This window comes from Panicum virgatum, chromosome 9K (assembly GCF_016808335.1).
Source record: "Panicum virgatum strain AP13 chromosome 9K, P.virgatum_v5, whole genome shotgun sequence".
NCBI classification, from domain to species: domain Eukaryota; kingdom Viridiplantae; phylum Streptophyta; class Magnoliopsida; order Poales; family Poaceae; genus Panicum; species Panicum virgatum.
Genome location: NC_053144.1, coordinates 64,222,600 through 64,247,550, shown reverse-complemented (window position 1 = coordinate 64,247,550; position 24,951 = coordinate 64,222,600). Strand labels below are relative to the sequence as shown.

At 45.3% G+C, this 24,951-nt stretch overlaps 3 protein-coding genes and 2 non-coding genes across 11 annotated transcripts; 3 read left to right on the top strand and 2 right to left on the bottom strand.

The window, feature by feature from the left end:
* Nucleotides 1-5,619: 5,619 nt before the first annotated feature.
* Nucleotides 5,620-5,704, bottom strand: LOC120653056. The gene has a single exon (XR_005666747.1). It is a non-coding gene; the product is annotated as a small nucleolar RNA R16 (small nucleolar RNA).
* Nucleotides 5,705-5,779: 75 nt separating this feature from the next.
* Nucleotides 5,780-5,872, bottom strand: LOC120653055. The gene has a single exon (XR_005666746.1). It is a non-coding gene; the product is annotated as a small nucleolar RNA R16 (small nucleolar RNA).
* A 912-nt stretch (nt 5,873-6,784) lies between these two features.
* LOC120646980 (J domain-containing protein required for chloroplast accumulation response 1-like) lies at nt 6,785-12,414 on the top strand. Of its 5 annotated transcripts, XM_039923553.1 has the most exons (11): nt 6,786-7,095; nt 7,714-7,901; nt 8,277-8,878; nt 9,141-9,463; nt 9,625-9,730; nt 10,106-10,167; nt 10,239-10,262; nt 10,957-11,016; nt 11,108-11,185; nt 11,366-11,542; nt 12,037-12,414. In XM_039923553.1, exons 1-11 carry the CDS (start codon nt 6,940-6,942, stop codon nt 12,073-12,075), a joined length of 1,815 nt encoding a protein of 604 aa, XP_039779487.1. In that variant the 5' UTR covers nt 6,786-6,939; the 3' UTR covers nt 12,076-12,414. The 5 variants fall into 5 exon arrangements, with proteins under 5 accessions (XP_039779485.1, XP_039779488.1, XP_039779487.1 ...); XM_039923551.1 differs by lacking the exon at nt 12,037-12,414 and having other exon boundaries at nt 6,785-7,095; nt 11,366-11,917; XM_039923552.1 differs by lacking the exon at nt 10,239-10,262 and having other exon boundaries at nt 6,787-7,095; nt 10,106-10,191.
* Nucleotides 12,415-12,736: 322 nt separating this feature from the next.
* Nucleotides 12,737-17,975, top strand: LOC120646981 (serine--tRNA ligase-like). Its single transcript, XM_039923555.1, has 10 exons — nt 12,737-13,197; nt 13,287-13,357; nt 13,450-13,617; nt 14,026-14,131; nt 16,035-16,228; nt 16,664-16,767; nt 16,858-17,041; nt 17,143-17,322; nt 17,428-17,649; nt 17,740-17,975. Exons 1-10 carry the CDS (start codon nt 13,065-13,067, stop codon nt 17,752-17,754), a joined length of 1,377 nt encoding a protein of 458 aa, XP_039779489.1. The 5' UTR covers nt 12,737-13,064; the 3' UTR covers nt 17,755-17,975.
* A 2,303-nt stretch (nt 17,976-20,278) lies between these two features.
* Nucleotides 20,279-24,588, top strand: LOC120646979 (deSI-like protein At4g17486). 3 transcript variants are annotated; one of them, XM_039923547.1, is made up of 4 exons: nt 20,279-20,529; nt 21,747-21,968; nt 23,249-23,536; nt 24,073-24,588. In XM_039923547.1, the coding sequence occupies exons 2-4, from the start codon at nt 21,755-21,757 to the stop codon at nt 24,312-24,314; spliced, it is 744 nt and encodes a 247-aa protein (XP_039779481.1). In that variant the 5' UTR covers nt 20,279-20,529; nt 21,747-21,754; the 3' UTR covers nt 24,315-24,588. The 3 variants fall into 3 exon arrangements, with proteins under 3 accessions (XP_039779481.1, XP_039779480.1, XP_039779482.1); XM_039923546.1 differs by lacking the exon at nt 20,279-20,529 and adding an exon at nt 20,633-20,957; XM_039923548.1 differs by lacking the exon at nt 20,279-20,529 and adding an exon at nt 21,009-21,151.
* The last annotated feature ends 363 nt before the right edge of the window (nt 24,589-24,951 follow it).

Below are 24,951 nucleotides of genomic sequence, written 5' to 3'. Positions count from 1 at the left end.
GAAATTTTATAACTAAACACAGCACGTCACGCATACCGACCTGCTCCCTGGACAGCGATATCGTCAGATGCTATCACCAACACGCAACGCATCGCGTACCGTCACTTAGGGCAGCTCCAGCGTTGTGACTAAGGAGATGCCAAGAAGAGAGAGAAAGAAGCAAAGTGGGTGCAATACGTTGGAGCAAGGGTGCTAGCTTGGCAATTCCTTGCACCGGTAGCCTATTCTGGCACCCGGTGCAAGAGGAGAGAGAGGAAGCCCTGTGTGCCCCCTGCCATCCCCGATGACCTCCGCTGCGGCGCTGCCTCCCCGCCGGCCTTGAGTGCCATTCGCTCGCCGCCTCCCCACCGGCCCACGGGCTGCCCCCGCCGACCGTTCCAAAGGCCGCGGCATCGTCAGTGCTGGACATGCCCGTGTCTTGCGCGCCACTGTCGATGAGCCGCCGCCGGCCCATAGCTTCCTTCCCGAGCTCGCGACGCTCCTCCTCTGCTCCTGCGCCAAGCCTGCTCAGAGCAGGCGCACGACCCCCTCCACGTCCTGTCCCTCGCGTAGCCTGGGCTTGCTCCCCTGCTCCTCCTCGTGCCTCCTGTGCTGCCTGCCGCCGGACCCAAGCGTGCGCCCGCTTTGCCCTAAAGCGAGCCGCCCCGCCGGTCCTGGGCTCGCCAGTGCGCAGCCTCCGGCTCGCGTCGCGCCTGCGCGCCGGGTCAGTCCCGCGCCTGGCTGCCTCGCACGTGTTGGTCCGCGCACTCGGCTTCGAGCTGAGCTGGATCCCCCAAGCGCGACGAGGCGGTCGCGGCCTGCAGCGCTGCCACCGGCGCAGCAGAAGCAGGGGAGGGGAAGACATGAGATGCGGAGGAACTGGGGAGGAGGAAGAAAGGGGAAAGCTGCGGCGCGGGCCCCACATAAGGTGCGTGGTGGTGCTATGGTGGTGCTACACGTTGGACCATTTTGAGCTATAAAATTGAAAGCTGATGTGTCTTCCTCGGTACATTTTAGATGACTAGACTGGAGCTGCCCTTAAAAGAAACGACGGCCTCGCTGGATCCGAGTCGAGCTCCGACGACGGTCGCCATCTCCACGCACGCACGAATGCCCACGATCAGTCCGTCCCGCGATCCTTTCCTTGCGAGAACGAGGCAGCACACCGCGACGACGTCGCCTCCTTTGCCATGCCTCCCGCTTCCCGGGGCGTGAGCTCGTGACCGGCCGGCGCCGGGTGCAGCGCGGGATGGGCCGCCCGGCGCTCAGGTTCGGCCAGCACTCGTGCCCCAGCGACCGGAGCGCGACAGTGCGAGCGCCCGTGCGCGCGCTGGCGCAGGCGCAGGAGAGCACACGTGCACGCGGACGCGGCCCCGGATCCCCGACCTGTCGCGAGCCTCTTGTCCGCGCTCGCTTGTCGGGCGCGCCCACGTCAATGTGCCAGGCCAGCGCGCGCTCGCGGTTCTCCAAGTGGATGGAGCCTTCGACCCGGGGGGCCGTGTCCGGGTTTATCGGGCGGGTCGCTTCGTGCGTACGCCGGCCGCAGGGGACGGGGTCAATCCAGATTCCGGGCGGCGGCACCCGGAGAACCACCGTGCGTTCGCGGGCAGCACGACCCTGCCGGGCGTCGATCAGAGTACTCATGGTGGTTTGATTGGCGCGCCCGTCAGTGATGGAGTTTCGAGGTTAGCTCTCGTGTCAATCAAGGTCCACCGATCCCGGGCTGGGCTGGCTGCCACCAGGTCCTGTCTAGTCGGTGAAAAATTGCTGGTTTTGTTCCTGTCGCATATTTCTTTTTACTTGACAAATAATATTAAATCATAGACTAATTAGATTTAAAAGATTTATCTCGTGCTAATCAATTAGACTATGTAATTAGTTATATTTTCAAAATATATTTAATGTTTTATGTATGTGTTCGAAATATTCGATGTTAGGGCGTGTTTGGTTGCTCGAATGAGGCCCAACCTGGCTCATGGCATGCAGAATTTCGGTGTTTGGATGCCTGTGCAGCCGCTCGGGTCTGGCTGCGCGCATGCAAAAGCCGCCTCTCGGCCTGGCTGAGGAGGAACGAGATCGAAGTCCGTTTCCTCCGGGCCAGGCTCGCGCGGGCGCAGCTTGCGTATATGGGCGTCCGATTTCTTCAGTCGTCGAGCCAAAAAGCTGCTTCGTGCGTCCATCCATACAGCTGCGCGTTCTGGCCTGGCTCCGCTCGACTTCCCATCCAAACAAACAAACTGATTGCATGTAACGAGCCTAGCGCTGGAGAGACAGGCTGGGTAGGTACGAGCCTGGCTGAATTCCAACGTGAACCAATCACGCCCTTACAGTATTTATACGTACCACACGGATGGATGAGATTAAAGGTAAATTAACGCAACTAATAAAATGTGTAACCTTACGTATACACATTACGCCATTGGAATTTGTGGAGGGTAGAAAGGACGAAAGAGCAAAAAGCACATTTCATACTATTCTCATACTAACGTGAAGATCCACGTAGGATGAGTAGTTTGACAAAATGAAAAATGAAAGTTAAGGAATTAGACCGGCTGATGTAAAAGTTGATGAACGAAGTAACCTTAAGGTAAAGTTGAGAGGCGAGAACATCTATTTTATCTAGACTAACACAAGTAGGCTAAATTTACCTCAAACTTGGAGATTAACACAATTAGACGAAAACTCTATTTTTTCCGGACTACCATGGGTAGGCTAAATTTACCTCAAATTTGCAGAACAACACGTATTTCCAACGAGGGTAAATTAGATACCTTGATTAACCATGAGATCACAAATTTAATGACAATAAAGATGCTGAGTTGGATTTTTTTCTCTTCTTTTTTTTTGAGTTTTTTTTGGGGGGAGGGTGGGGGCAAGGGCCCCCTTGCATAACTGCCTCGACGACAACATCTGCCCCTTCTGTCCCTCGGCTGAAGATGCTGAACACCTCTTCGTGATATGCCCTCACCTCTTGGGGCTCTGGGGGCGGGTCTTCCCTTGTCACCACGCCCCGATCGGGTTGGCTTGATTGCTCACCTCTCATGCCTTCTTCTTGGCCTGAATGAAGACTCCACTCACACAACAATGCTCCTCGTCCTTTGGTGTGTGTGGAAGAGCAGCCGGATGATATTCGACAACATCACCCTAGGCACGGATGGCATCATTGCGTCAATGAGCTCGCACCTCCGGCTTTGGGTCCACCAAGCTCCACGACGGGTCGACACCGCCCCCTCTTGCTCTGGTGTAGCTCTCTTAGTAATGTAACGTGACCCTCCTCCGGGTTCACTCCTCCCCCCTACTATATTCTCTAGCACAGGATCCTGCGCTTGCCCAGAACAAACGGGTGACTGCTTGTAAACAATCAGCTATCCCGGCAACTATTGTTCGAATACAATTTCAGGTGGGCATCTTGCCCCCCGTTGGTTCGTTGAAAATTTTTTGAGATGAAGGCAATAGAATGGGTGTTCCTCCATCCACAGCCCGCGGGATTTTGAACACCCGTGACCGAGAGAGTATAGGACTCGAGAGAAAGAGTGTAGGACACTAGAGGAAGAGCAGGAAGGATGAGAGCAGAGCTCATGATTTGTGGTTTGGGTATTCAAAATTTTCAAAGGGTGAAAAAATGATAGCAAAGTATAGATTTATAGCACATAATTAAATACCAAAATGAGATTGAGAAGTGAGCTATTTGAACCCAAGAGGCAATATGAGATTGAAAAATTTGTTTTGCGATGTTATTTTCTATTTTTATTCATATTCATGTTATATACTATGTATATAATTTTTTTTTTACCAAAATCAATACTGAGCCCGCCCCTGGTAGAGAGGACGAATAAGAGCACAGAGAACGAACGTAGGACAAAGGGCGAGTGTGAATATAAAATCCTAGAAGACAAATAAACTCTAAAGAACGAATATGAAACCCTAGAAGATGAATATGGGATCCTAGAGGACGAATATAGGACTCTAGAGAAAGACTTAAGAGGAAAAATACGATAGTTTAGAGAACGAATATAAGACATGAGAGGGAGAGTGCGAATATGAAATTCTAGAAGACAAATATAGGATTCTAGACAAAGACTTACATGGGAACTCTAAAGATGGCTTAGAAAAGGAATATATGGTTTAGAAAAGGAATATAGGACTAATAAGAAGACTCAGAAGACGAATATAGGAACCTGGAGGAAGAATCCATCTTAAAAAAACATGGTGTTATTGAGCATCGAGGAATAAAAGAATTTAGTTTAAAATACCAAAAAGTAGATCCTTTTTTTCAAGAACAGCAGCGAAAGCGCAAGGATTTGCATGCCTTGTTGTGGCACCTAGTTGCCCAAGGACATTGGTCAGCTGCAGCTAGAACTGCAGTGTGTGTGAGAAGGATTTACGGCACATACATCATCAAGTATCTTGGGTTACCAGCCATTTTACACCCAATGATTTCTATACGACATTTGAAAAGCCACAGAAAGATCAATAAAAGTCACTATTTGGATCATTTTACACCCAATGCAACGCAGAAAACAGAAGAGTTGTGTCCTACGAACAAGGTAAACAAGAAAGAAGAACCACAGCGATGGTCTTCTCAGATAAACATCAAATATTTGGATCAAGGAAAAAAATTATCCATCCTTCTTTGCATGAACGTCAATGCCATACATTGTTTGATGTCATCCCTACCTAATTCGTAATTCCCTATCACAGAATCCCTGCAAAAAACACGGAAAACATGTTCAATGCGTTTCATCGCTGCTGCAAAATTTGATGGGCATGGCAAAATCAATATACCAACCCCCTGTACTGAACTATTTTTTCCCCAAAGGATTTACCATTTCTTGAATCTAATCTAACGAAAAAAAAATTAGGGCATGAAGTTCATGAACCCAAAATCAGCCTCTCAATTGATAGCTATGGGTTCATTTCAACACTTCAGCTCTGTTAGGCAGGACAATTAACCTATTTTTTTACGTGTGCTCCGCGGGCTTCTTAGACTCTTAGTTCTGGGCTAATGGGCCGGGAGCTTGAACTGGTTGGCTCTTTTATACAAAAGCAGATTCCATCGGAGTTTACTGCCTGTGAAAAGACGTTCATCTTTCTACGTCATCATTGCAACAAGCATTCTAGTTGGGTGTAAATAAACTGCAGCCGGCAGGATCGGATGATCAATTTGTTCCGAGGGAATGACAAGCCGGAGTGGCACTGGTCGTGCCGGCCGTGAACTAGTGGTGGCCTCTGACCAATGCCGGAGGGAGAACGTGTTGAGGCGCATGAACTAAGTAATTTCCGACGTCGCCCATCCTACCGAGCTCCGGACGAAGCAGCGCGAGTGGATCGGGCACGAACGAAGTTCTCCTTCCCTAGCCAGATTCCGCACGCGCTCCCGAACGGAGCTGTGAGGATGCTCCACCAGGATGTCTGAATTTACTGATGGCTTGGCGAATAGCCCCAGAACTTGGCGGTCAATTATTATTATTATTTGGATATTATTTGGAAAAACTGGCCATCGGCTTCATGTTTACTGATGGACATTGTCAGGCTACTCAGTGCCAGTGTCGAATCAGATCGGGCTGTACAAAAACATAAGCAATAGAAGTAGGATTTATAAGACCAGAGAGTACGGTCAAAAGCTATTTGTAGCGGGGAAGTGGCATCAGATAATAAGCGGAGTTTTTAGTCCACAAAAGATTCAGTGTTTAGCATATAAATAATTTCATCGTCACTTGCCACTATCGCCTTTGCATTTAAAAGGATTTCAACAAAAAAAAAACTACGTAAAAAAGAAGAGAAAAGTAGCGCTTTAACATCAGGCATCAGATAATAAGCGGAGATTATTGTCCACACATGGCAGTAATTCCATTAAGTGTGTAGGATAAAGTTTTGCACATCATTTGCCAGCATATCTAAGCGCATAATCTCAAAATGCAACAAATAGTCAAGAGCTGAATAGGATATAAATTCAGAAGAAATTTTGATTAAACCATTTGACTCCAGAGCAATGCAAAGGGTGCAAAGGGTTGGTAAGTTAACCATCTGACTCTCGGCACCAGCTTTGTTTTCTTAGATTCCTCGGGTTCAATCAACGACTGAATCCTACCCAAGAAGAAGTTAAGCTAGGCGCAACAATAAATTGAAGTAAAAGAAAAAAAAGACAACTTGTTCAGGGCTCAGATTGATGCATAAACCAATCACAGATTGATCTCAGATGTCCAGACATAGAAATAATTAAGCATCTTCATCACAGCACATTCGTTCAAAAAAAAACACATAAGTATGAAGATCGAAGGAAAAGAAATTAACAAGCAGATGGAACGAGATAATTTTGCTGCTTTCTCTCGGATGCCACCCGGAAGGAAGGCACGGAAGTTGCAGACGAATCAACACGGCATCAGATTCAGACCGCCCGTCTGCTTGGACTCTCTTCACAGAGAAAGAACCAACAGCAAAACTCGCACACGACTATAAAGATCCAACAGCAAAACCTCGGTATGCGAATCGATGGAATAGCAAATAGCAATGGCAAAGACGAGGAACAGAGCGCGCGCCGCGGGGAGGAGACGGAGGACGGAGGCGGCCGGAAGGCGTCTCGGCGCCTGGGTGTGTGTATATAGAGGTCATAGATTAGGGTTTCAGATGATGGGCCGTCTTTTGGAGGCCCAAAAGGTCACGCGAAGATTAAGCCCACGCCGAATGGGCCTTTTGTTGCCAAAACACCGCGAAGAAATTTGCGCGGCCGCTGAGCCGCAGGTGGCCGTTTCGCCATCCGACGCAGACGGGACGCGCAACGGATAAGCGAATCCGGGCCGCCGATGGGGGCGGCCGGGGCGCCGCTGCAGGAACGCCAGCCATGCGAAATCCCCAGCGCCGCTCCCCGCCACATGCCCGAGAAACCGCCACGGCCTCGCCCCTCCAGAGGCAGCTCCGCCGCACGCGCTCGAGCACCGCAGCCGCCGCGCCAGCGCCACCATGGCCGGCGCGCCGCCGCTGAGGTCGGACCTCGACTTCGCCGACGTCTTCGGCGGCCCGCCGCGCCGCTCGTCGGGGAACGAGCACCGCTCGAGCCGCGGCTCGCTGGACAGGTCGTCGTTCGGGTCGTCCGCGCTCGCCAGGGCGCGGAGCGGGGTGTTGGCTACGCCCAGGAACGCAAGTTCCACCTGCCTACACCTTGCCTCGCTCTGTCTAACGCTCACACACAGGGAACCCGAGGAGGAAGATGAACAGTGATTTTCGGCGACGAACGCCTTGGAGGCAATAGCTCCTGTATCTTGGCCTTGATTCAACTAAAAATGGACTCGGCAAGTCACAACCGTAGGAGTACACAGGCTAAATAGGCTAGGGGAAGCTCATCTCCAAGCCGGCCCTTGTGCCCACGAACTGCATGAACGGCTCAGCGACGGCACGAGATCCACTCGCTCGTTCCGCACGTCGCGGCACTCCTCCCTGCAGATCAGGACACGCACCCCATCCCTCTCAACGGACTTGGACTCAACCTAAACAAACACAACCTAGACCTATACGTGACACACACGTACACTAACAGGGCTCTTGTACGTGACACACACGTACAGGACCTGGACTCTCTACACGTCACGGACGCACCGCGACGCCGCACCAGCCCTGGACTCGACGACCCCGCAGCTGCCTACAGACACGCACGCGCGAACACACCCGGCGCGACACGACGCAGCGCGGCATACACACACCACGAACATGCCATGGCGTGATTATTCCTAACACGGGGGATCGGAGACGCCCGTGTTCGGGGAGCGCGTCAGCTCCGACAGGAGGAGGCAGCTCGGGAAGGACTTCTACAAGGACATATTCCCCGGGAACGAGGCGGCGTCGCCCAGACGGGGCGGCGTCGGGGATTGGGGGGATGTGTTCGGCGGGCCGGCGTCGCCTGGCTCCACGGCCCACCCGCGATCGAGGTAACGAGCGAGTTTTTTCAGCGAAGTGATGCCAGAGAAATTTTAGAATTTGGGTTTCAATTCGCAATCCTTTCAGGATTTCACACCCCTCATACACGTATCAATGACTGAGATTAACCTCACATGTCATTGTGATATGGGTGTTAAATTCTGAAGGCCTCGGGAATTGGAACCCAAATTCCAAATTCAAGAGGGAGGCAATGGAGACGATGAGTCCATCACTAGTAGCTGATCATTTCCTTAAGTCTTTTTTAAACCACGTCTTAGCTTTGCTTCTGTACAAAATGACAGATCAAGCTCTAACATTTAATATTTCGAATTCAAATAGTGTTATGTGCTTATTAACTTGACTCTACCCACACCTCCCTCCTGCAGCTTCTCCATGAGGCTCAACAGAGGCACAGACAGTTCAATGCCTACTTCTCCCTCTCCGCAAACATCCAACAGAAATGATGACGGGACTTCTTATGATTACAGTGTTCCGACTTCACCGAATGAATCCATGGACAATTATTTAGCCCAAGGGGCACCCCAACAAGATTCAAGGAATAAGCCCTTTTCATGGCATCGCTATCCATTCCTATCTAGGTTCCGTTCTCAAAGTGGAAAAAAGGAAAACACATCTAATTATGTCAGCTCCATTGACAGTGAATATGAAGGGACTCCTATTAGCTTGGAAAGTATTATGGCTAATGACAGGTTCCATTTTTCATTCTATAAGTGGGCGGGCAAAGGAGCCTTGTTAGTGCTGCCAGCTACAGCAGGAGAAAACTCTGGAGACATTATTGGACTGAGAAACTTTCCTCAAGTTGTTGTGCAAGGCATTGACCTAGTCGATGACGAAGATACCATGTCGACTGCCACTGGAGCATCAAAGAGTCAACCAAACTATGAAGATTCCAAATCAGGAAAACATAGTACAAATTCAGCAACCAAGGAAGGAGCTATTCCTTTATTCTTTGATGACTACATGCAAGGTGATAATACGGAAGAAGCATGTGTTTTTTTTATATTCAGAATGCTGGACACGTTTCATTAATGAACTATGTTTTCAGAAGCTAAGAACACTGAACCCTATGCAATATTTTGTCCCTTTGCATAGTTAGAAAGAGCAGTAACAGGATTTGTATTATTAAGCTAGAGTAAAAAATGCATTAAGCTTATCTACCTCTTGTGGTAGCCAAGGGCTCCCCCCTCCTCATGACTAAATGGAATCCAGCTGATGAGAGTTCTGTGCAGGAATGAAACAGGGCAATGATTCTACAAAGAATGACGCTTCATCAGCTAGCCTGAGCACTAAAAGTTCTCGATCACCTTCAGGAGATAAAAGTCGTAGTAGCAGGGTAAAGGAAAAGGTGAAGGGTTTCATAAAATTATTCAGCCCTGAGAGTTCACCGAAGCGCAAAAGAGCACCAGAAACACCAGACCAGACATCTGTGGGGAAAAATGGAAGCAAAAGTGAACTGCAAGATAAGTTTAGCATTTCCAATCTGGAGGCCAAGGAGAATGTTGAAATAGCCCAAATGAACAATCAGAATGCATTTATACCTGCACCTTATCCAGTACGTCAAATCTGGATTATGTATTATCTGGATACATATATTTCTCCGAATACTAATTTATGAATCTTAAGTATTAAAATCCTTGAATTTTATCTTTGCCAAAACAGAGTTTTTGTCATTAGACAGATATGCATGTTGGTTTAATATCTGGATTATTTCAGGTGAGTGATGCGCAAGCGAGGATAGACAAACCAGTCCTGATCGATGATAGTAAAATGGAGACAAAAATGGATACAATTTCAGGGAGAAATGAAGCTGCTTTTAATGGTGAGTCCTGGTAGGGAGGAATGAATGAGGGATTAAGTGTGCTTGTGAACAAGTAAAAATATCCGCCTCACTTTCAAGAAGAAACTTTAAAGTTAGCTTAACAATGTACTGTTTTCTCAGTACATCAACGGAAAGATCAGAGATCACAACATGCTTTCTTATTGTTGTGTTTGCTGTGAACATTTGGTGACCATGGTGCATAGGTTATCAGTTACACTAGCTATTTGTGCAGAACTGTGTGTTTGTAGATGGCCCATAAGTGACTTTGAGATTAATTTACAAGCTTTCTATGATGTTCCTTTTTTATCACAAACTTATGTTCTTCATCCCAAGAACAAATCACAAATACAGTATTTCTCATTCTTCTGTTTCCAGAGTCAATAAATGATGATACAAAAGACAAAGCAGACACCACAATAGATCAAGATGAAAGATACATTGAAGATCTTGATGGTTGTGTGGTATGTGTAAACAGCAAAATCTTTAGATTACTGAGATTGATTATTACATTGAAGATCTTGATGGTTGTGTGGTATGTGTAAACAACAAAATCTTTATATTACTGAGGTTGATTATTTTAGCACATAGCAGCAGAGGTCATAACAGCAAGGAACTGGCCTGATTTTATCTCTAAATACTTACAACTCTGGATGACTGGACAAATTCGTTATGTTTGTAATGTACAACTTATCTTAAAACGGCACAAACTCCTGGCCATAACTCCACGTCTGGATGATTTGGACTATTCTGACGTTTTTACTACCAAGCCTACTGGTGTTTTAATATGCATTGTAGGGGCATTTGGCATTTAGTTGCTGCACATCCAATACATGGTCCATGTTTTGAGGTTCAGGTGCACCTCTGATATATATGCCTCCAGCACCGGAGAATCTATAAATATTCCCCCAAGAGTCAAAATTTGCACCCTATATGTGTCATCTACTGCTGTATTTAGCAAATTGACTGAAGGGCACTATGGCAGAGAATTGTGATAGAAACCTACAGTGGTTTATGTAGTAATAAAAATAGCATGCATATGATTTGAAATCTTAGCTAAATTAGTGCTGGTTCGTAGTTTAGAAGATGATTACATACAGTACCTTCCAATGCTTGTAAAGTAGAGACTTGCACTTTGACAAGTGCACGCTTTAACCTGTTCTCTGCTGTATGGAATCCTCTTGTTATGTATTCTTTGCCTAACAAATGTACTATATTTTACCAACCAGGTTGAGCATGTCTCTGAATGTCCTGTTCTTCAGGCTGATCAGGAAAAGGAGCTAATAAAGGTACTGCATGGACAACAACTTGGGGATGCTGTGTGTTGGTCGCCTCACATTTTTTGTATTTTGTCCAATTTTATTGCTTCCTTGATTGTAGATGTCTGAATCTAAAATCCGTGAATGGTCAAGGGGAAAAGAAGGAAATATTAGGTCATTGCTTTCGACACTGCAATATGTAAGTGCTAGATTATCAACCGTATGTGATTTCTTACTGTATAGTATTGTTAACTCTTTTTCTTCCTAATAGGATATAGCAATGCCAAATGTTTGTGTTATTTTATCTATTTGAAGTATATACAAATAATGCCTCCCACTACTTCTGCTTCTATAAACTGAAACTTTTGAGCCCCTCTAGGTCCTGTGGCCTGAGAGTGGATGGAAACCAGTTCCTCTTGTTGATATAATCGAAGGAGCAGGAGTCAAGAAGGCTTACCAGAAAGCATTATTATGCCTCCATCCAGATAAGTTACAGCAACGAGGAGCTGCCACGCATCAGAAGTATATAGCAGAGAAGGTTTTTGACATTCTACAGGTACACTGGATTTATCACAAGCATATTTCTGATTTACATAGGAGTTGGATAGTGGAATGAGCTGATTTGAGACATACAGTATTTGACAATGGAACTATGGTGGCACACACTGCCTCCAGGTCATATCTGGCACCATCTAGTAACATTTTTTTTTCATTGAGCTTCGGTGTATGGACCTTTTTTTCCTTTTCGAGCAGTATGTAGATGATCCTGAAACCATATTAAATGCGATGTACATATCCCAGCTACGATAGTTGATAACCATCCAGCTCTAAGCTTCTAAGTATTAGCATACTTATCTGAATGCCTTTTAGGTGCTATTATCCTTTCCTATGTTTAAATACTCCAGCAGTCTAATTATGGATTCCCAGTCTATGTCATGTTGTGACACTCAATTCGTAGACCTATTGTGCATTTGTATTGATGTCTAAAATATTGATATCACACATTCCTATCAACGAAAACAGCTGACATATTTTCTATGATGCCTGCAGGAATCATGGAATGAATTCAATTCAGTTACTTTTGGATAGTAGTAGCTTAATCAATTATTACAATCAACTCCCATCACACAGACATGTTTTCCCAGTGTCTGCAGCAGTTGGTTGGTTGAAACAGCCTATGAGTCTACGACAATATATAGCAAAAGGCAACTCAAGAGAGTTGCTGTCGAGCGTTATGAATTTAGATGTTACTGCGGTCACAGGCAATGCTGCCCTCCGCCCTTTGTTGAAAATATTCGATTGTAACAAGTATAAATGTATAATATGTATCTGTTAGGTCTATTGTATCCAGAGGCCTGGAATATCACACGAGGAATGCTTCATGTGCTGGTTTTTCGATACTGTTGAAGATCGGGCAAAAAAATGTTATCAGTACCCTGTCGGTATTTAGTCGTGTTCCATATCTGTCAGATGTAGTATCACGACCCGGCCTGGTCGGCCCAACTAACACGACCCGGCCGGCCGGCTCACCCACGATGTAAAACCAAAGCAAAGGGAAACGGGGAATCTTCAGAAGAGTTTTTTTTTTTCTTCCGTGCAAACAACTCTCACCGTTGGATCCACTTAACCCTAACACACACCACCTTCCCCTCCCTTGCCTTCTTGACCCCGCCGCCGCCGGCCTCCTCCACCCCCGCCGCCCGCCCCGCTGCTGCTGCGCAACCGCCGCCTGCGCCACCTCCGCCGCTTGCTCCGCCGCCGCGGCCCTGCTCCGTGCGCTCCACAGCGGCGCGCCCGCTCCGCCGCTGCTCCGCCGCCGCACGCTCCGCCGCGTGCTGCGCCGCCGCCGGAGCCAGAGAAGAAGGCGCGGCCGGTTGAATGGGCCATCATGGGCCTTGGTGGGCTTTATAGATGATTCGTTATCCACCTGTCGGAAGAAAAATAGGATCCCCTTTGCCCTAACCCCTAATCGCTGCGGGGGTCTGCGCCGCCGCTGCCGCTGTTTCCATTGCTCTCCTCGACCTCTCCACCAATCCCCACCTCGTCCAAGCGCCGCCCCATCACCGCCGCACGCGAAGATGCTCGACATCAACCTCTTCCGCACCGACAAGGGCGGCAACCCGGACATCATCCGCGAGTCCCAGCGCAGCCGGTTCGCGCCCGTCGAGCTCGTCGACGAGGTCATCGCCCTCGACAAGGCATGGCGCGAAAGTAAGTCTATCCTCACTGCCCTAACCCCCTCCAAACTCATCTGGATCTCCGGCCGGTCTCTCACCCCCAGGGGTTTGCCGCTGCTGCAGGGCAGTTCGAGCTGGACAAGATACGCCAGGAGCTCAACGCCACCAGCAAGAAGATCGGCAAGCTCAAGGCTGTACGTATACGTCTCGATTTGCGATGCTCGTTTTGGCCCTCTACTTTTCGGCGGGCTCGGGTTTCATGTGATGGTGGTCTGCTTCGTTGCAGAGCAAGCAAGAAGAGGAAGCAAAGAAGCTGATGGAGAGCACGGACGAGATTAAGAAGAGGCTGGCTGCCAAGGAAGCTGAGGTGCAGGAGGCTAAGAGCACCCTCGACGCCAAGCTCACCACGATTGGCAACATCGTGCATGCGTCCGTGCCCATCAGCGACGACGAGGTGCGCTGGCAGTTCAGTTTGTGATTGTTCTTGAGACAGTCTAGGCAAATTCCTTTTTTTTTGACAAATAAACGACTATTCACTTATTAGTATTACCCATACCTTGTGACTAACAGTTTTTCTATTATTTTTTGGCAACAAAGATTGATATTTTTTTTACATTTTGTATAATTGTCAGTAAAAAGCTTGTTGTAACTAACGAAAAGAAATATGGCTTGTGAAAAGAACCTGAGGGACTGGACTGTAATGTGGTAGTCATATAACTGTTATACAAGGATAAGGAACAACAGTGCATTACTTTAATAGCTCAAAATTGCATATGACAATGATTATTTTGGTCCTCTGAATTCCACTTAATAGCTGTAAATTTTAGCTGAACTGATTTAGTAGCCACTTCCTTATTTGCAGGCAAATAATGCCATTGTACGGACATGGGGAGAGAAGAGACTGGAGGAAAATTTGAAGAATCACGTGGATCTTTGCAGGATGCTTGACATTGTTGCATTGGAGAAGGGTATAAGTCTCTCAACTTTTCTCTATACTAGTGAATGACGCGCGCTATCGCGCACACTCATGTTTGTTCCGTATAAATGTGGTTTTTAATATAGTTAGTAGTGTTGGAAATCATTGGATCGTATGCATATGGAATGAAACAGTAAGCGTGATGAACACATACAAGATATTTTTTTTATTTGCATAAGGTAATGGATGATTTTACATTGATGAGAACAGTAGTAATCAAATCCGGAGGGTATTTCCAGCATGCATCCTTATCTCTCTATTCACCATCCTTCTCTCTCTATTTATCGAAGGCGATCACTGCTATAATATCGAACTTCAGACCTAAACTCTTTTCTTGGGGTCGAACTTTTCCAGACACTAATCCAGGAATTCTCAGATGCACTGTTTAGTTCAGTTCCATTTTACCGTAGTACTGCATTTGGAGGAACAAAAAAATAGTTAGGTTTGCAGATTTTCACTAAGGCAAGGAAGTTGTACTCAGAAGATTTTATCACCACTATACCAGAAAACAAAAGGACACATCACAGGTCGAGGTGATCATCCTCTTCACTGGTCTTGATGAGATAAACAGCTTGTCAGTTTGTACCAGAATCTTACTAAATAAGGTTCAAATTTGTACCACGTGGACTCAATGGTGCCTACGAAGCTTATTAGTAAATTTTCTACCAGCTGAAGGAGTAGAGATGTGGCCATTCTAAATTGTATGGATCCTCCATATTGTAGTGCCTGATGCTGAACAATATTTTAGTCCCATCATTTGTGGAAGCAAATACTGGTCAATGAGTGTAGGAATAGCTATTACTACACAGCTAGGTAGATTCCTAGGTTTGTTGTTGTAGTGATCGAATGAGTAAATAGAGAATCCTTTTCTAGATCATAGCAGCTAGTGCACGAACTTTGAATAAAAGAGCCGGCGGTAGAAGCGAGTGGCTTTGCGTTCATACCTTGTTTACTTGCTGTAGATGATGCAACCGTCAAAACATAGAACCAGCCACTTGCCTGACTTTCCCCTCCTGTGTTCAAACACTGTTAGATGGATAGATATTAAGCTAAGTATGAAGTTAAGTGTAAGCAAGGCTAAAAGGAAATTTTGAAAATAATTCTGCCGTAGCAATCTTTATTCGTTGCATTTTGTAGAGAATAGTGTGCCATTTGGCCTGTGTTACAAAGTAACCTTTATTTACCCTTTCAGAATAAATGAGCATGGCTTGCAGTTACTCATTCTGATAGCATTCTTTGCTTGATTGGAAGCTGGCTAATTATTAAAATTGCTCTTATGTGACCACATCTGCTCCTTTAGCTCTTCAATCCACTCCATTAGCCGGTAGATTGTAGCTTTGTACCTCTGGTCAGCACTCGATAATTCTGCCTATAACCAATAATTACTTATAATTCGCTCAACTTTTCTCTATTTATGATTGATTTCCTACTGCCAATAATTACTTGTCTAAGCCTGTTTCAAAATTACACACCCATCACCCATAGTTCTTTGCTGCCATTCTAGTATGTCTGCACGTGGTTGTGTGCTGCCGCCTGCCCATAGGTTTTATATTCAACAATAATTCATGCTCTTTGTTTACTTCACTGCCATGTTTAAGAACATTTTTCTGGAACATATATCCTCTACTGCCATGGAAATGTACTTGTATTTCATCTGCCTGTTGTATCTGGAACTTTGAATAATCTAAGCACCCAACAGAAATAGTATTTTCTGTCGGACTCCCTCCAAGAGCCTTCATGGATATACCCGTACATTATCTATGTATAATTAATATTAATAAGTGGAATTTAAGGATATAAAACCTTTGGTATATAACCTTGGATTGCCGTTGCGTTTTGTTTCTCTTATTCTTGAGGGCGCCTCTCACAATCTGTTCCCTACTCAATTTCTGCAGGTGCTGACGTGGCTGGTGGTAGGGGTTACTATTTGAAGGATGAAGGTGTCCTCCTGAACCTGGCATTGATAAATTTCGGGCTAGCTTTCCTGAGAAAACGGGGCTTTAAGCCAATGCAAACTCCTTTTTTCATGAGAAAGGAAACTATGGGAAAATGTGCCCAGCTGGCACAGTTCGATGAGGAGCTTTACAAGGTAAGGCTCATGAAATATTCCCTATACACATGTCATGCTTTTACAGTGCAACTGTACCTGCACTCATAGTTTTATGACTTTATGTTAAATACGAACTTGTAGTTTTGTTAATGTACATAAATTAATGCTTTCTTAGTTTTTTTGGAGGAAAAGATACCACATTCTCTTCCACTATCAATTAAATGGTAAATTCTGTCCTCTGGTAACTATCCATTCAGCTCTAAGGTTAATTCATGCTATTAAGGAAACCTAATTCCTGCAACCTGCATACTGCTGAGGGGTAATAATATCAGCAAGATTACTCTTACCAAGATACATTTTGATTACTGTGGGTACTCACAATTATGTGATGAGTTGGACGAATGTTTCATCTGTGATCTTTGATAAGAGAATACATTTTGTTACAAGTGCATGACCTTTAGTTTAATTTGACAGGTAACAGGTGACGGTGAGGATAAATACCTCATAGCCACATCTGAACAGCCATTGTGTGCTTATCATTTAGGTGACCGAATTTACCCTGCTGAGCTTCCAATAAAGTGGGTAATTTATAACTTAAGTTAGTTTTCCTTCTGTTGATACTTGATATGCACTAGTAATTTAACCGTAAATAAATTATTTGTGTATAGATATGCTGGTTACTCTACCTGCTTCCGAAAAGAAGCTGGTTCGCATGGAAGGGACACAGCTGGCATCTTCAGAGTCCACCAATTTGAAAAGATTGAACAGTTCTGTGTTACAAGCCCAAATGGCAATGATTCTTGGGAGGTGCATGAAGAGATGTTAAAAAATTCAGAAGATTTCTATCAGGAGGTGTGCATTGGCGCATTGCTAATCTTAAATATTTGTATTTACGAACTGGACTGTTGTCTTTACAAACTTGTATAAACATTCATTTTATGCTTGCCTTGCAGATTGGCCTACCATATCAGGTTGTCTCCATTGTCTCTGGTGCACTTAATGATTCTGCAGCTAAAAAATATGATTTAGAAGCATGGTTCCCTGCATCGAAAACCTTTAGAGAATTGGTGTCCTGTTCAAATTGCACTGACTTTCAAGCGAGGAGGCTTGGAATTGGTTATGGACAGAAAAAGGTAAGATTCCGTGCCACATGGATTTTGTAGATGTTCATCCAATGTAGATATAAATGTTTGACCCAGTTTCTGACACTTGACATTACCAATTTATGGAAAACTCAGAATGACGAGCAGTCCAAGCAGTTTGTTCATATGCTCAATTCTACGTTGACTGCCACTGAGAGGACACTGTGTTGTATTCTGGAAAACTTCCAGAAGGAGGATGGTGTTGAAGTGCCAAAGGCGCTGCAACCGTACATGGGTGGAATAGATTTCCTTCCTTTCAAGCAACCTCTGGATGTCAAACAAGCTGCTGACTCGAAATCAAACAAGTCCAAATCTAAGGTCTTTATCTGCCTCTGCTGGCCCCTTTCCAAAAAAAAACAGTTTTTGAAACTTTATTTTATCTGATCTTTTTGGGGCACCTCCTGACAGGGAAATGCTGCTTGAGGTGGATGAGGAACAAGTCAAATGCATGCGATGCGGAAGTGATGGACATTGTGCATCCTTGTATTAATTTTTGGGGAGTAACAGTACTTATAGCATGACCATGACGTTGCAATTTTTCTGTACCCATTTTGGTTTCTTGGTTTACCACACTATCTGATTGCGTACTTGCACACTGATATTGCATAGGGTTTCTTGCAATCTATAATGTTTGAGCACCATCATCCCTCTCTGCTGTTGCTGTGCCTCTAGAGGCACTGTTATTGGTGTTTGCTGTCTTGCCTTTGTAGTGCTTCAGTTCCGTTTTGCCGGTGGATAGATTGCTTTCTTTTTTCTTTTTTTTGGAGCGGTGGTGGGTTGGTGTATTTGGTCGATTCTGAAGGGTCATCTTGTGTTAGTGGCTTTTAGTGCGGTTGTGGGTGGAACTGAGAAACGCGTTGCGGTGTCTGACGCCGCATGCGCTTGCTCTTGGATTCTAGCATTGTTTGGGCACCTGCAACGCGAGTGCACGACTGCGAAGCGTATAGGCCAAATCCTGAATGCTGCTGGCCATGCTTTTCAGGCTTTCACTGCTCAGCGTGACTGTAGCCCTTGGATTCGGCAAGCTTTCAAACCGAGTAACTGACCGCGTCTCTATCTTGTTCGCCTCGCCTGCAACAAGAGCATTCAAGCTTGTGCCTCGGTTACGTTTGAATTGCTGTACATTGCTGTGACGACAGCATCCAAACATTGGCATTTCCCTGCTAATGATCCTGCAATGTTCTGCAAGCAGTGTTAGATTATTCATTTGCGTTGTTATGAACGTGCTTGGGACGGTGAGACCTGTCAGGAGCGATCACGGATCCACGAGGTTCCCCGGAAGCAAGGGTAGGCAGCCTGCAGCCAGCCAGCTGGCCAGGGTAAAGCCAAGGGAAATTTATGGTTTGCCGACGGGGACGAAGGGACCATCCGAGGACCGACGCACAGCACAGGTAGCGTAATGGCCTCCTTGATCAGCGATCATAAACTGCCCATGATTAAGGAGAGATTGGGTCTCTCTCTCTCTCTCTCTCTCTCTCTCTCTCTCTCTCTCTACATGTATAGTATATATAAACTCGTTCCAATAGGCATGTTGTTAATTCTTTAACAGAAAAGAAATGCTGAGCAAAAGCTGAGACAAAAAGAGGAGAGAGGCTGTGTGCTATCAAGACTGGCGGCCAAATTTGATCTTGTGATTTGGGGGGTCCGGGAGCTCGGCAGATGTGCTGGCCACGTTCCGGGATTCCAGTTATGATGATAGCTCCCTGCTCCCCTCATCAGTCAACTAGGTGGCATTTTAATGTGGGGAAGGGGAATGGTGTCTGGCTTTTCTAGACAGAAATGATTTTCGATGGTTCCGTCCTCAATAATTCTGTTTCCCGTTCCATGCTACGAACTTGCAACTCCTAGGTATAGACTGCTTTGTCAACGTCATTTGTACAACGAATGTACGATGCTAAGACTTGGGAGTATAAACCAAGCAAGCTACACTCTATATGCAATCAAGTTAAACCAACTGGAGGGCGAGTTTTCTTTCCTTTTTTTTTGGCATGAATATGGGTGGGCGAGTAATTGTTCAGGAACTTCCTCTGGTCTGCTCTAAAACAAATTTTTAATTCAAACCACAATAAAGTGTGTTAATTTTCTGATGAAAGTTGTATTAATTTTCAGATTCTTTCTTTTTGCAATTATTGAGTTTCACATGGCCGAAGATTCCAAATGGCTTCCCTTGGTTTTTTGTTTCAAAGGAAAGAGTGGGATCAGCCACCGAAGTCCCAAATGGCAGTGACGTTCGCATCACTTCTACAGACAAAGACAATCAGTGCACCAAGGTGCCGCCCAGCTGGATTCAAGATCATGTAAACTTTTCTCCGCTGTTTCTAGTAGTAGTAATTAACTAGTTTCTGTTGGTATTATACTACTTTTCTTATCATCTCTACGGTATATTAAGGTCAATCTCAACAGGAATTTTATAAGAGTGTTATAATTAATAAATTTTATATCTCATTTTGTGGGGAAAGAGGAGGGTAGTTTCAGGAGACAAAGTGCAAGAGTTTTATCAGCACGACACTCCTCCGGTTTGGCTATCCAGTTTTCAATCTTGGTAACTGTACGATGATATTCTCCACTAAGACTGATCTAAGAATTTCGGCTTTTCTAGTACTAATTGAGTCGTTTTATTTTAAAATAAAAGGATCGCATGCTCTTTTCGACAAAACTTTCTTAAATCTCCGTTCAAACAAGCAAGTAAATCAAAAGAGAAGAGTCAAGAGATTCTGGCACTTTGCCCCTGAAACCCGCCCAAGCACAGCTCTGCATGCCCATGGACCCTGACCACTTGTCCTTTCTCTCACTAGCCACTACACTCTCTCTCCCCTCGATGTATACAAAAATAAAATAAAATGCTGCAGAGCTTTCAAAAAAGGCCGAGAAAAAGATAAAATAAAAAAGACAAGGTGATAAATTACAAAACAACCCCACCCCCAACGGGCCCCCCACTGCTTCCGCGGTGCTTTTCCCCAGCCATCACGAGACCTCCCCCACGCTCGCCGAAACCAACCAACGCCACCACCACAGTTACTACTGCTACCTCCCTGCGCCTCGCCTCCCTCCTGGAATCCCTCCACTCTCCTCGGATTCCTTCCCCTCCCCAGCTCCCGGCTCCCCCGCTGCCGTCGTCCTCCCGCAGCCGCCTGCACTGTGCTGCCAGTTTCGGCAGCGCCGTTCGTCTTCCGAGCTCCGGCAGCCTCCGCTCCCGCGGTAAGCCGCTGCTCGCTTTCTTGGCGAAAGCAATGCCGCAAGATCTTGAATTGGATCTGCGCTCGCCTCCTTTCTTGGATTTCTTGGTCTTTTTGATTTCTTGGGCAGCTGCTTGCTTCTTGGTTATATGGATTGGGTCCGGCGGGGGAATTTGGCTTTGTCTCTCGTGTCAACGTCGGCTGTGCTCCGTCTCCCCATCCGGAACGAGTACGGCCCTGGAATTATTTCCGGGGGTTTAGTTCGGTAGCAGTACCAGATGTTGCTTTCTTAGCAATAGTGCGGCTTACCTGCTTGTACTGAAACAGTTGTTCAAGTTTAGGTGGTGCCATGATGGGTACATGCATGTCTTAGGGTTCTCTGCAAGCTTTTGTTCGTGGTACTGGGGTGGTACGATACATGAATGGCAGTTTGGTACCTACTGGCTTCTGGTTAGTTGCATCCTTGCAACGCCCCCCCCCCCCCCCCCCCCCCCCTGGTTGTTTGCTAGATTGAATAAACATGCTGCATTGTCCACAACAAAGATGCAGAGAAGAAAGCATTGTTTAGCAGATGTGTGGAAATAGGCAAACAGATCTGATCTGCCGAGTCTCTTTTAGTTAGCATTATGAATTTTCAAACATAGGTATGTCAGCAATTTTCCAAGCTCTTCTGTCAACATTGACTCATTGCAGTGCTGGATTTCGAAATTGCAACTGCAGTGTGACCCTACCCGTATTGGTTTTACTGCCCATTGTTCATTACAAACTGAAGCTGACAGGTTCACATGAGTGTGCAAGGAGCGAATTATTCTTGTTGGGGCGATAACTGAAGAACTCATAGGCTCTTAGCATGTCCTAATACTTTTGGTATTTCACATGATGCGATGCATACAGTGTAGTTAGTGAGCTAATTAATAACTGGAGATTATGGTGAGCTAATTTCCTTTTGTTTCTTAGAAGGTATAAATCTCTAAGAATATTGATAGAACTTATGCTAATAACAATTTTTCCAGGGATATTTTTGCAAGACCACATTCTGTGTCTACAAAATTCTACCAAAATCATTGCTCTTTTCACTTTTGTTTATGTATAACCTTTTTAAATTGCTTCTTTGGAAATCAATTTCAGATAACAACTATGGCAGCATTGCCTTATTTCATTTTGTTACAATGCTACCATTTCTAGTGGTTGTTGAAGTAGGTTGTTCATATGTTTGATATCTCACTTGATTGTGTGAAGGGAGGACTATGAAGCTAAGGACAAAACGGCCTGAATGGAAGTCCCTCATGCCACTACAACTAAGCAGGAAATCTGCCATGTGTTTCTTTTTGTTCCCCAAGGTTCAGTCGGCTGGTCAATCACCAGATGATACTCCAGTTTATCTTAACGTGTACGATCTGACACCCATGAATGGTTATATATATTGGGCAGGCCTTGGCATATTTCACTCGGGAATTGAAGGTTCTTCTCTTTGCCACTTGTGTCTATCTTTTTTCTTCCACTTAACATATAACCAAATGCTGGTTTGTTTTCTGGTGTTTTGTTGTTCATGTAATTTTAGCTTGATCTTTGAGAAACTATAGGGCTAGAAATCCAGAATCCAGTAACATGGCTATCCATTACTCTTTTTTTTAAATGATTGCTATCTAGTACTGTGACCTATGCTATTTCATTCTATGAAGTTGTTACTTGCTCAACTATATGTATTGAGAAGACAACTCTTTAACTACATCAATGATCCGTACCTGCATATCGATTTGTTCTGTTGCATAAATTAATTTATGTGCATTTGGATGGTTCACAGTAGTAACCTGCCTAAAAGTATTAAATCCAATCGTTGCTGAAAGGGAATTTTGTATACGTTGTTTCACTTTGCCTAGATGAGCTAGATAATAAATTTGTTCAGCTGATATTGTTAGATTTACACATGTATTAGTTTACCATATAGAAAAATACGGACAAGATGGTTGGGTTTATGCTACTTTGGTCCCTTATAAAACAAGAAAACAAACAAAATTGGCGGGAAAATTGTTTATGAATATACCCCAACTTGGAAGATGGTTGTTTTTCTTGATTTTGGTGCACCCAATTTATTTCAGGCGCCAAACACTTCTTTATAATCTGAAACAGCTTGGTTAAAAAGATGAAATTAATACCATTGCTGCATCTCATGGACCTTTTGAGTAGAGATCTTTCCAGATCTAGAATCCAGTTTTGTTAGGAGGAGCTAGAGTTGTGTCGGCCAGATACGGATGAGGTCTATAAGGCACGACCAGCTACCTATTAATAAACTTACATCCACATGATCCATTTTGGGGTTTTAGGTCTTGTCTAATCCTGCAAGACATTTTTCACAACGGGCAGGTTTTTGGGCCTAGCATAGATCTCTCTTCAGGTTCAGCTGTCTTTGCGCCCCTGAAACTGTCACATCTAAATGGAGTAGCAGCGTTGTGAGTTTTGAACTGTGAATGCTTCTCAAATTTTCCGAGTATTCTGGACAGAGAATGATATCTGTAGTTACCTTGCTGACCACCTCAAACATCTGCTTCCAAAATGGTGGCAATAAACTGAGTAGCATCCAGCCCCCCCCCCCCCCCCCCCCCACACACACACAAACAAAAAGCTGCAGCTAGAGTATTGTAGCTGCTGTGCCTATATTATAGATGTTTTCCCAAATATAAGATTTTAGAACTAATTTCTCAGATCACTGTTTTTGATGGCCTCTATTTTTTTGTTTGCAGTACATGGTGTTGAATATGCATTTGGAGCTCATGACTTTCCTACAAGTGGAGTATTTGAGGTAGAACCTCGTCAATGCCCTGGTTTCAGATTCAGGAAATCAATATTTCTTGGTACAACATGCTTGGATCCTATCCAAGTTAGGCAATTCATGGAGCTACAGTCAGTAAACTACAATGGAGATACTTACCATCTTATCACGAAGAACTGCAACCATTTTTGCAAGGATATGTGTTACAAGTTGACCGGTAACAAAATCCCCAAATGGGTGAACCGTCTTGCCAGAATAGGTACTACAGCTTTATACATGCGTGCTAATGATTAACTAGTTTAACAATTATGTAGCAAAGGTGATAGTGATTTTAGTGCAACCTATTGTGCATAGTCAGAATACATTGAGCAATTTTAACAGTCATTGGCACCATGTTTTGGTCTATATAATTGTTTCCACTTTACTTTCTGGAACTGTGGTTTACCCTGGTTACAGACTTTATGAATGTCATGTGGCCATTCTGCAAAGCGGAGTACTTTTTCTGTCACACCATATAACAATGTACTCTGTAACTGCACACCTGACATGTGCATCCACAAAGAGCACTACGAAATTTTGCTATATGTTTTCAGCAGGTTGTTGCATTCAGCAGCATGCCAAGTAAGGGGACGGTGGCAGTTTTGACCATATAGTTTTATTTGAGGCTTTGTGTTTGTACTTGACTAAGTAGGACTGTTCAATATGTTCATGGAGTTGTTGTTGTGACATTTTGATGTGAGCTTTCTGGTATTTGGGGTTCATGTTATGATGAACGTGTGCATCTTTTCCTTGTAGGTGCCATTTGCAACTGCCTCCTGCCAGAGTCGCTCAAGATCTCTCCAGTCGGCCATGATCCGAATAGTCAATCTGAAGATTCAGAGAAAAGGCGGTTGAGGAACCCATTTAGCTGTTTCTCTTCAATCTCGAGCCACAGACAGCTGCCGTCATCTTCTCCTTTCCCACCATCCCCTGTGAAGGAGCATCTCGCCCACTGCTCGTCGAGGAAATCCAGCACCGCTTCCCTGAGAAATAGGTAGCCTGGCCCCCGTGTAACTTCTGATACCAAGTTGTGCTAATTCGTGCAGTGTCAGCATCCGGACCGCACGGTGCGCCCCGTGCTTGTAGCTCGCTGTCAGGTACTTCATTTTGGTCCGTAAAAGTCTCTGATGCCTGATGTTGCTGTATCATGTAAAACCCAAGCGACGTGTGTTGATTCGCCTCGGAAAGATCTGTTGGGGGTGAATGCCACTCGATTCTACCCGCCTATGTATCGGTGATTTGTATATTAATCCATTATTCTTTCAGCCGTTGAAAAAAAAACGCCCTGTCATGTTCAACCCTGGAATTCTCACCCAGCTTGTGTTTACCAGTGCTTTGCTTTACAGAGTAGCATCACTCGTGTGCACTGTAAAAGTAATTCAGTTCCGGTTCTCCACCCCAATCATACAAGTGCATAATTCTGCGACGGCGGGACCAGGCTCGAGTGGGCGGTAGCACCGAAATGGGTGCCGAAAATTCTGATGCCTGTTCCAATCCCATAGCACAATTCCAGGAGGGAAGCACACCGGATAAGAATGCCTCCAGGAGTAAGCAAAGGTAGCAGTGGTCGCCTGGTGGTGACGGTCCCTTTGGGCTTTGGCTGGCGTCCGCACCGCACGCCCTGCCTGCGTCCCC

Coding starts and splice junctions, on each gene's coding strand:
- LOC120646980 (XM_039923551.1), top strand. CDS start 6,940: ATGGCCGGCGCGCCGCCGCTGAGGTCGGACCTCGACTTCGCCGACGTC. Junction 9,731..10,105: donor AAATGAAGCTGCTTTTAATG/GTGAGTCCTGGT, acceptor TTCTGTTTCCAG/AGTCAATAAATGATGATACA. Junction 10,168..10,238: donor TAGATCAAGATGAAAGATAC/ATTGAAGATCTT, acceptor ATTGATTATTAC/ATTGAAGATCTTGATGGTTG.
- LOC120646979 (XM_039923546.1), top strand. CDS start 20,930: ATGGCAGTTTGGTACCTACTGGCTTCTG. Junction 20,958..21,746: donor TTGGTACCTACTGGCTTCTG/GTTAGTTGCATC, acceptor GATTGTGTGAAG/GGAGGACTATGAAGCTAAGG. Junction 23,537..24,072: donor GAACCGTCTTGCCAGAATAG/GTACTACAGCTT, acceptor TTTTCCTTGTAG/GTGCCATTTGCAACTGCCTC.
- LOC120646981 (XM_039923555.1), top strand. CDS start 13,065: ATGCTCGACATCAACCTCTTCCGCACCGACAAGGGCGGCAACCCGGAC. Junction 13,198..13,286: donor CGACAAGGCATGGCGCGAAA/GTAAGTCTATCC, acceptor CCGCTGCTGCAG/GGCAGTTCGAGCTGGACAAG. Junction 14,132..16,034: donor CATTGTTGCATTGGAGAAGG/GTATAAGTCTCT, acceptor CAATTTCTGCAG/GTGCTGACGTGGCTGGTGGT.